This window comes from Carcharodon carcharias, chromosome 1 (genome assembly GCF_017639515.1).
Source record: "Carcharodon carcharias isolate sCarCar2 chromosome 1, sCarCar2.pri, whole genome shotgun sequence".
Lineage (NCBI taxonomy): Eukaryota > Metazoa > Chordata > Chondrichthyes > Lamniformes > Lamnidae > Carcharodon > Carcharodon carcharias.
In genome coordinates, this window is record NC_054467.1 from 99,034,053 (window position 1) to 99,045,183 (window position 11,131).

General features: G+C 39.6%; 1 protein-coding gene across 1 annotated transcript; it reads left to right on the forward strand.

Annotated features, from left to right (window-relative positions):
- The first annotated feature begins 1,408 nt into the window (after positions 1-1,408).
- On the forward strand, positions 1,409-9,764 carry fgf5 (fibroblast growth factor 5). Its single transcript, XM_041191899.1, has 3 exons — positions 1,409-2,985; positions 4,118-4,221; positions 8,001-9,764. The coding sequence occupies exons 1-3, from the start codon at positions 2,712-2,714 to the stop codon at positions 8,340-8,342; spliced, it is 720 nt and encodes a 239-aa protein (XP_041047833.1). The 5' UTR covers positions 1,409-2,711; the 3' UTR covers positions 8,343-9,764.
- The last annotated feature ends 1,367 nt before the right edge of the window (positions 9,765-11,131 follow it).

The following is an 11,131-nucleotide window of genomic DNA, read 5'->3' on the forward strand; positions in this document are numbered from 1 at the left end:
AATGGTATTAGGTTGAGACTACTCAAACTAATTTCAGTCAAAACCTTTACAGAAGACAAAGGATTTTGTGCCATCATTCTGGCTTGGATTGGCATCCAGGTCCCAGTAGTAACAGTGTTCTAGCTAACTGTATCAAGCAGTGCCCCTTTAGAGCACTGGACTATACTGTGACAAAAGTAAAATAACAATTTAAAGCATAATCACAAACTACAGAAAAAATATTTGGCAAACAAAATCCTTTCAAAGAAAGGCTACCATTTGGCTCATCCAAATACAATCCATTCAATGAAAAGTTTCTCAAAAGTTGCCTTAAATTTCCTTTCATTAACATTGCTGCAATGGTGATGTCTTTTACATGAACAGCAGGTAAATAAAGACAGTTGCTCTGTTAAATGCATTAAAGACCTCCAAAGAGAATCTTTCGGTATCCAGTATGCACCTGAATTCTCAAGCTGTTATTTGAACCTATGCTAATATGCTTCAATGTAAAGGTGTAAAACAGCTTTCTTCCTAGTCTGAAATGACATCTTTGGCGTTTTCTTTAAAATAAACACGCACACATATCACATTAAAATCCAGAACAAATGGAGCGTGACATTAGTACACTTACTTTTTCCAAGTCGACTCATTATGTTTGCGCGTGAAAAAATAATTTACGGTTGACTTTTAATTGAGAGTTTGAAAGACACAATTAGGCGGAGAACATGGGAGGTGAAGTTAGATGAAAATGAACTACACTCTGGAAATCTTGCTTTCTCGGGTTACTTGACGGTGAATTCATGTCATTAATCATTTTTGCTTCTTTTTCAGTTCAAATGTTAAACCGTGTCTGATGTAAGCACAATCCTCAAGTTACAGTTCTGAAGAGTGGTCATATTATTAAAATTGATAGGTCCAAACATTTACCAGTAGGTCAAAAACATTCAATGAAAAAGAAAGGCAGAGAGAGCTTTTCACATTCGGTGTCCTTGTGGACTATTGCTTCGTGACCTGCGTGCATTGGAGTATTCCTCACCAGATTCATAAGTACATCGTTTTGTGGCCAAAGGATGCTAAAGTATTTAACTTTAGCAATTACGTAAAGTGTGACTTGAAAGTAATACGAATTGCTATTTTAAGAGTAAGGACTATTCCTAAATGATAATTTAAACGTGTAAAGCATCGCATGTCTTTCATGCACTCACCGTTGCACAAACTTGGCACGTTCTTGCACACAAACTACTTGCTTTCTTTTGCACGCGAACATCCCCACATATTTCGTTATTTCATGCGCAGACGTCCTCATATTCCTTTCTCTCTCATCCACACAATAATAGCATCTAGGGAAGGCGGTTTATGTTAGTTTTGTTTTAGTTCAAAACGATGCATTACTGAGTCTCAACCCCAATTCTAATTTGCCGCCAGGGGTTTAAATTTTATTTTTCAAACACAATTCAGCACTCATGCACCAAAGGCCGTAGATGTGCATATCATGAATAAAAGCAAAATACTGCGAGTGCTGAAAATCTGAATGTGCATCTGGAATGGAAATAGATGTGCACACCAGTTTCTTTCCTGTTAACCAACCTGAGTGAATCTAACCAATTGGCTGTATGCACACCTACACAGCTGTTTTGAATCTCCCTCGAACCTTATTGTCCAGTTAAACTAAATTGCACCGTCAATCTGCAGTGCAACATGCTAGTGCTGTAATGGCTTGGCCGAAATAGCCAAGTGGTTATGGTACTGGGTTTGTAACCCCAAGATCAAAAGTTCAAATTTCACAATGGCAAACTATGAAACAATGCTGGTGCTGTAAAATGTGATTCTGGCTGTGTTGATATTCAGATTGATGTTTCCTCACCATACTTAAATCCGACGGCGCTGAAATCTGTCCATTATATCTTTTGCTGTAAACTTTCGATTGAATCTATGTATGTTACATCGTCATGAATGGACTATTAAATGACCTGGTTTATCTAACGCCAGATCATTGAAGCTTACATTTTACTCGTCACCAAACGCTAACAGTCGGATTTTGAATTGATGTGCATCCTCTTGGCCAGTTTTGCCACGGTTAAACTATTCGCCGCTGTTAATAATTCCCATTTTAGCTTGGTGGCACCAACCTGCCTGTGGATAACTTGACGGTATTGATCCATTGAGTAAAGTTGTCCTTTTATTTCATACTGCACTCTGCGACCATTTATACGTCTATTTGAAATCTCTAGAGAGAAACCGGGTCATTAGAGATCATTTTGGTTCTTGGTTAAGAACCATTAGTTTACGGCAGCCTTGAGTTTAGACATGAAATGACTCATTTGGTTGTCCCCTGTGGGACCCATTTCTGTTTGTTATGAATTATTTGTAGACTTCCCCCTACTATTAAAATTAGCCTCGTCGTGCGTGAAGTCTGCGCAGATGGCGTCCTGGCATTTTTTTGCGGTGTTAATAGCACTCTCTCCTAACCAATTCTCTTTCCATTTTATATATTGGAGACGACCATGCCCATTCTCCTGGCGACTACAGGATGAGAGCGTGTCGTTCAGATCACAGGCATGCATCTCGCAATGAGATCATTTGTGTTATAAATATCCCCGTGCCCGCAGTGCCTTTTTCATGGATATCCCTGGCGAACATACCACAAACGGTCGCTGGTGCATGGAGCAAAGGATCAGCAAAATGCGGGCATTGTCCTAGCAGCGAGCACTCCGGAGAGATCCGCTGGAAGAATGCGCCTTCACTGCCTCGTCCTCCTCTTCCTGAATCACACCGTCCGCTGCTCTTCTGGGCAGAGCGAGCAGGTAGCGTCCGCAGAACTACTTCGGGGTACAACAAACGAGAGCTCCACAGCCATGCAGAGCCGTAGATCACTCAGGAACATGTACCAATGGAATAGGTCTGGGCCCCGCACTGGAAGACTTTATTGTAGAGTTGGAATTGGTTTTCATTTGCAGATTCAGCCTGATGGCAAAGTCAGTGGCTCGCATGAAGCCAATCTATTCAGTAAGTGTTTATTCTAAATAAGTTCACATTTCAATGACAGACCCTATTAAATAAACACACAACCATAAATACCACAATATAGTCTCTGATTGGCATTTTATATGTGCAAATACCTCCAGAACGTAAGCTTGCGTGCAGTGTATCCAATGGCACATTCTAGCTGCTATCGGTTAGATTATATATTTGCATGATTGTTCTGTTATAAGTGCATTGCTTCAACTAGCAAAGAACTACGCATTTTAAGTTGTCATAATAGGGACCCACCTATCTAACGTTTTTTCTAACTAAAGTAATAATGAGCTGGGTATTAACCAATATACACGTTACATTGAGGTTTTATGCATATTGGCTTTGAAGTCGATATACTAAATGTTGTCATGATTCTGAATCGTTTTTAAATATTGCAAGATAAACTAATCATACAGAACACAGAGTGAATCTTGTCCTGCGGTGTAGTGTAAGCATGTCATCACTGTTAAGCCAATTTCCACATAACTGGAAATGGCGTTTGTTTGCAAAGTTATTTTTGCTGCAAAGATCGATTTTGTGATTAGTGTTTCCGGGGTCAGGTTGTCTGGCCTATGTTTCATTGTGTGGTCATGTTAAACTGCTAAGTATGTCGGTAACAGGTGCAGGCTGTAGGGAACTGAGTGCTTGGAGTTATTGGGTTAGTAAACGGAGTGGTTGTTTCGGCCCTCGCTTGCTACAGCAGTACATGGATTGGCAATTACTTATTATCGGGGAATGACTGAAGACTAATCTGAATTTATGACTTTAGAAAAAGTTTGAAAAACATTTTTTAAAAATAATTAACTTTGATTTAGGACAATATCTGTCAGATTCCACAATCTCTAATTTCAGCATGTCAGTAACATGGAATGATAAATCCATGGAAAAATAATACAGAACAAATGAAACCACGACGCATTGTATAATAAGCAAATGATTTTCACATGTTTATAACCTTAAATATTTACAGGCCTACTAACGCCATGGGACCTCCCACTCTTTAAAGTTACAGAAAGAGCTTTAAGAGAAGGGATGTTGTAGATGCAGTCCATGCGGGCAGTAGCCAGCGAACATATTTTAGAAATCCGGCAACAAACATCTTATTGTGAAATCTCACTTGCAGGTATTTTGGAGATATTCGCCGTGTCTCAGGGGATAGTGGGAATTCGGGGAATTTTTAGCAACCGATTTTTAGCGATGAATAAGAAGGGGAAACTCTACGCAACTGTGAGTATAATTTGATGCCGGTGGCGCTATTCTTCAAAAGAGATTGTACAGCGCAAAAGGAAATGCAGAAATGTTGAATGTCAAGGTATATATATCAAAGCCTGTTGGATGCGCCTAGCCGTTCATTCAAATGAATGGTTTAAAATGACCTTTATCTTTTATGACATGCACTTACTGGGCATGCTGAACGCGGCCTCTACACTTACATCCATTTTTCACACAGTTCTGCGCAGTCCCATCATCAATCGTCTAAAAAGCGCCCAGTTCTAAGAATTACATTCAGAGTTTTTCTGAAGACGACTAGCAAACCACCTCCTATAATGATCTTGCTCAGCACTAAGCATATCTTTGGTAAATAAGCGAGACCTGTTCCAATACCACTTGACGCTAAAGTACAGTCAAGGACCCCGCCCCACCCGCCAAAAAAGGCATATATTTTTTCAGATACCCTGTGTTTAAAAAACGGCAAGCCCTCCTCTGCAATTTTACTTTTTGGCACTGAGATCACATCTATATTGTCTTCAACAAATCAAAACCAATACGTGAACGGGACACAGGACCACGCAATTTTTCAAAACCATCTCCTTACAGAAAATCACTTAATTATCCGATGACCTAAGGGCAAAAACAAGATATGGGGTTTGAAAACCGTGCTGCAAAAAATAACATCGACGCACGGTTAAAGAAAAATGTATCCAAATAGCCTTGCCACCCCCTCCCCACTCCACTACTGTCTTTCAAAATGCGAGTATCTAAAAGGTTTCACATTGCAGAAGTCACAATTATTTCAGTAAAATAAAACATTTCTGATTCTTTTACGAGCTAAAATAGCATTACGAGCACACGGATTCAATGGATTGCCTTTGGGTTGCATCAATAATATTTGTTTCACATATTTTACTAACTGTTAAATGGTTGAAATTAGCGAATGCCACGCCGGCGATTAAACTTCAAATTTAAATTATGGTCGAATTTTGCTTTTACATCGCTCTGGATCTTTCTGAGAAAAAACTAGACAATAATCCAACGTATTTGCGAATGAGGGTTTGAACAAAATTAACGACGCTAAATAAAATGGAATCATTGGATGTTATTTGGAATTCCAAGCATATAAATTGATGTTTGCCATCAATTGTCTTCTATTGGTACGACTAAATTTAATGCAATTATACTAAATGGCATGTGACTGCGTACTAGTCATGGTTGGGTGAAGTTCTGTGATTGCTTAATAAGTTTTGGGACTACAGAGAGAATCTAGCGCCCGTCAGTGTGGCGCTTTGATAGAACTCAATCAGTGAGATAAAAGCCAATGGTACAAATAATTCTGCAATCCTGCCAAATCGGTTCGCATATTAAGTTGTAGCACTGCTCCAGTCCTTCTTTCTCTTATCTTGACGAGTCGCCTGACATCAGTCTCGTTTTTCTTCCCCCAAAATACAGATGGCAAAGTAATTAAATCAGTGAGTTCGAAGGATAGTGTATCCCAGCATTTTCTGCGTAGTAGCAATTATCAACCGCTGCACAGAAAAGATTTCCCTTTAATTCCTCAGGAGGATTTGACATGTTTTAAATATTGCAATTTTTCTTCCACGTTAATTGCTAATTTGACTGCACTGAGCGTGGAAATCGGACATGCCACACAACAATGGTTTGGTATGGAATTTAAGAAAGCGCCTCTCTAATTTTGACCCACAATGGCGAAAACAAGCGATTTGCCGAATGTCATCTAAATTCCGAAAACGAATTTTGGCATGTTTACAAGTCAATGCCAGAAAATAGTCATTATTACTATTTGTATCTGGCTTGCTGGAATTTCATTCCTAATTTTGAAAGCTTCAAGGGAAGGCTGAGAAAGGTGCAGGAAGAGGTTAGATGGATGCAATTTCTAATAATTGTCAAAATGTTCTAAGATTATAAAAGAGGCACTGTCACTGCGACAGAGCTGGCTTTCTAAGATCATCCTCAGATTTATAACAGTGCAATGCTCAATATTGCAACATCGACCAAAACGCACTCCATGCTAAACATGACTTTAACACAATTACACCCATTGAACACGCCTGAGTGAATTTGCCATAATTGCACTGGTTGTTTATGAAAAACTACAGACGCAATTTACCTACAGAATGCCAGTTATTAATTTCCCACCAACAGTTTCCGGTTTGAAGTTCTTATATCTCAGTACACGATTTACTGATCCGCCCGATTCCAAAATAACCAAGTGTTCTTGAAGCAAACCATATTTATGAAGTTGATGTGGAATCGATTAGTTTGCCCAATATACCGCAATACCACTTCCTCAATACACTGTTAGGGCGTTTAAAAAAAACACTGGCTATACAATGCACCGGATTTACAGTGCACTGGATATACAATGCATCGGATATACAAGACACTAGATATACAATACACTGGATATATAGTACACCAGATTTGCAATGCATCGGATGTACAAAACACCGGATGTACAATGCACTAGGAATACAGTACACTGGATATATAATACACCAGATAGGCAATACACTGGAATATACACTACACTAGAATATATAATACACTGGATATACATACACTAGAATATACAATGAAGTATGTATGGATTTCAACTTCCTGCCTTTGAAAAGAAAGATAAAAAACAGTTTTGGCCACTTAAGACATTCATTAACAAATTGTTACATAGAGTATTCTTTCATGGGACATTAGCAGGCAGTTTTCTGCAACTTTTCTTGGTAACCACTTCCCATCTGCCTTTACTGGAAATGATGGGCGAGCGATAATGTAGGAAGCTTTCTCATAGCCCGAAATCTGTGTGTTTTCAAATAGTTAATTACTTTTTCTCTTCGTAAGCGATGTTGATTGATTTACTAACGATTTGCGGGACTGGGACGGGACGTGGCATCTCCTGTTAGCCATATTCAAACTTTCTGATAGTTTTCTACCAGAGAACGTTTTCTACAGAAACGGATCTCTCCGAAGAGATGTGAATATTCTGCCAGTTTACTGGTCTAAAGCAGCACACTGGAACCCACTCTTGAGCTGTAGATATATCTGTGGTATTCGGAAAATACCGACCCAAAACGTAGGGATTTTTTAATGCTATGCTTCGTATGTGGCAAAGCAAATGGGAAGTGTGCAATGAATGGACTGATTGCTTCCCTTGGTTGTGTGAGTGCCCTTGGTCCCTATTGTCCCCGTGCTCTGTGCCCACACAGTTTGGTAGTATCTATATACCGTGTAGCCAGTCACCGACTGCTAACTTACCCTCCATTTCTCCAAAGGACCCAACTCTAGCAGGTCACCTAGACCTATATCATAGACCCTTGATTGAGATGTACCTCAACCCATAGGACATATTTGAATTTTTAAAATATGAAACAAATCAATGACCAAAAGAAAAGCAAAATACTGGAGATGCTGGAATTGTGAAACAGAAAATCCAGAAATACTCAGCAGGTCAGTCAGCATCTGTGAAAAGAAAAGCCGAGTTAAATTTCCAGTTCCTTTCAGCCCTTCATTCGAAGGTCGCCCTCGCCTATACTGTGCGTAAAAATGCATTTATGGCAAACCGAGATAAACACGAGGGAGAATGGAAAAGTCATAGGACTGGATTGAAGAAAGGTGCAAGGAGGCCCGTACGAAGAAATAAATAGCGACATGGACCAGTCGGCAAATGGCCTGTTTCTGTACTTTCAAAGTAATTTTATGTAAGCGTCATCACTATCTTCTTGATATCTCTGAGTAAAAGTAAAATATTAATTTTGTTTTTGCTTCTCTTGTAGACCAAGTTTACAAATGAATGCATTTTCAAGGAGAGGTATCAAGAGAACAGTTACAACACTTACGCCTCGGCCACTTACAAAAGCGAAAACAATAACCGAGAGTGGTATGTGGCTTTAAATAAACGCGGTAAGGTTAAAATGGGGAACAGCCCGCGGGTGAAACCTCAGCACATTTCTACACATTTCCTTCCAAGGTTCAAACAGTCTGAGAAAGAAAAGACCTTCAAAATTACCAGAAAAGTCGCAGAGAAAAAAACGGCACCCAAGCCACCTCCTTCACCGAGCGTCCGCAGGAAGAATACAAGCGTTGTCAGATATCGGCCAAAGTTTCGATTTGGATAGTGGCGAATGGAATTAACTCTTATTTGGTTCGGGGGACAGTGGCTTTGCTGGAAAGCAGCTGGGGATCTCAGAGAGACGCGAGTGTCTGCTTTCCCAAAGAGATAAGCCACCCACATACCCATACCCTGCGGGCAGCACTGGCAGTGTAGGCCAGAAGTCTGACAGTATTTGAAATGGATGCTGTATCAGCAATGGAAGTGAGAAACTGTACGGGTATAATACAAACATCAGAACGTCTGCTGGGAGACTATATATTGTCTTGATTTCAAGCGATCCTTTACTGCAAAATATGCGCTCTTAAATATGCATTCATTTTCACTGGGAAATTGAATTTATTACGTGTAGTTCTGAGGGAGAAATGTGCTTATTTAACATAAAAAATCATTTTTGGTAAAAGAAGCAAACAACGTTTTGATCCAGGCAGAAATGTTGAGTGTGTTTTGAAAAATGTTGCATCCCTCTTTACTTTGAACGGGAAGTATCCCTTTTCCAGAGAAGTGCCATTGTTTTTCTAAGAACAAACAAGGAATTGTTCAATTCCCCCATTCTAAGATAGGTAGGCATCACTGGTATGCGACAACGTACATTTATTTCTGCTTGGAAAGCACATGCAACAGTTTGTTGATGGAGTGGTCATATTCCGGCGGTGCACGACCCCTGAGCCGGCCTTTCTCTGGCTAAACAGGTGGAAGGATGGATTACAGACCGTCAATCAAACTATCACTTCAGAGTTCGGATGTTTAAAATATCCCTGCCATGATCCTAGCATTCCACTTCTTAACAGACCCGCAGGGAAAGGACCGCTTTACAGAGGGGGAAAAAAAAACCCACACATGCTTTTGGGACCCAGCTCCTGTCTTATAGGTGTATCAGGTGGCAGACATCGACGTCATGGTCCATTATTGCACACTGTCATCAGAAACGCTCTGTTAGCAAAAATCCCTCCTGGGACTCATGTCGGGAAGGTAACGATTCCTGTGATAGCCATTGGGTTAAAACAAGTACCTTATTGTGCACAAGGACAACTTGTTCTGAGAGCGTACATGCTTGAATTGTACCTGGGTATCAGAGCCTGCTGTATTTGCAGATAACAAGCATTCAGGCAACAGTCATTTATTATGCATGCATTCTTTATTTAAATGCTTTAAACCTTTTGAAACAATATTCAGCAATAATATTATTCAAATGCAGCGCATGTATTGCTATTATGTTTGTTTACATTCATGACATTTGATTGTTGATGTTCTATGGTGATCGTCTATTTACAAAGGTTGTCGCGTCGAAAGTCGTCTGGTTGACCGTTAACATATGTTAAAGCAGCTTGTATATTTTCTCATGACCTTTTTGATCTTATGGAAAACATAAGTACTAATGCCGCAGAAAGTGATTAATGAGCATTTATTAATAAATCTCTCAGAATCATATTTTATTTTCATTTAATGCAATGTATCTGTCTTTGAAAGCCGATTGTGAAGGAGTCAGTTCTTTTCTGCAGTGTGCATTGCATTTTCAGTGATTCTGTGAGGTTTTACATTCCTACCGAAATGCCTGGAACAGAGGAAAAACGTCGAGGAAGTTCAATAGCATTCCAACCTGCGCCGAATAGGAACACCGCCCTAGTGACCTATCACATTGAACGGACGTGTGCGTTTGATAATCGCAGTCCTTATACTTGACTTTTTTCTCTGAAGGCATGTAACAGGAAATGGGAAGTCTGACTGCCCCCGCTCTTCAAGTGCAAGTTAGCGTCACTGATTAGGTTAGTTAATGAGTTCATATATCCCGATGAGCAATAGAATTAGCGAAATTTAATAAAACCCTCCACACAAGGCAAACTAGGATATTCAGTAATGGCTAAAGCCTTTTTGTACAATTATTACCTGCTATTAATTTTCGAGGAAGAGTTTATCCAACCTAATAGAAAATGGAGCTGCATGGCGGTTTGACCTGCTGTATGTAGATTTTGGAAATGTGATGCTATTAGCAAGTGCATTAATCCAATAGTAGCATTTTAGGAATTACATTCCATTGGTGAGAAACTTGGTAGCAGTAAGGTAATGTGCAATGTTTTTGTCTCTTTCAACTTAGTTTTATCCAACCAAAACCAATTGAATTAAAGTTTCTTTTCTGGTTATCATAACTTAACATGAAACCAGTTTGGATAAAATAGCACAATAATGGGAAATCGCGCTTGTAGCGAGTGTTGGGACAGAATGGATAATTCCCCAGGCTTGGACCCTTTCGTAACCACCATTGATTTTATACACATATTTGTAGCTAACTATTTTCCACTGTTTGCATGTTGCTGGAGAATTAACTATTTATATCATGTAACTATCCCCTGCCTGATGCATTTTGCTGGTGAAAACACCCTGCCTTTTATCAGAAGATGTTGCTGCGGTTTCAGTCATGAGTTCCAAGACTCTTTTTAAATAGCCAGTTTGCTGAAAGTCCTGCCATATGTCCCGCCACTCTACAATTTATTAATTGATGCAGTGCAAGTCATTGCCTGACGTAGCTGTGTCAATAGACACACTGTTCAAAGATACGGCTGCAACACCCATCCTCCAATCTACAGACTATCAGAGAATGGTTAATTTACCTGTTCTGCTGTACTTTTTCCAGTCAAGTTCAGCAGAAATTTAAGGAAAAACAATTTCAGTGCAATTACTGCTGAACTTTTAATCCTGAAGGTGGAAAATACATTTTTAAAATATTTGGGAAAAATACAAATTGCTCACACTTCAGATGCCCTGGCTTTTCTCAGTGCAGTTCTTAATATACTCAGT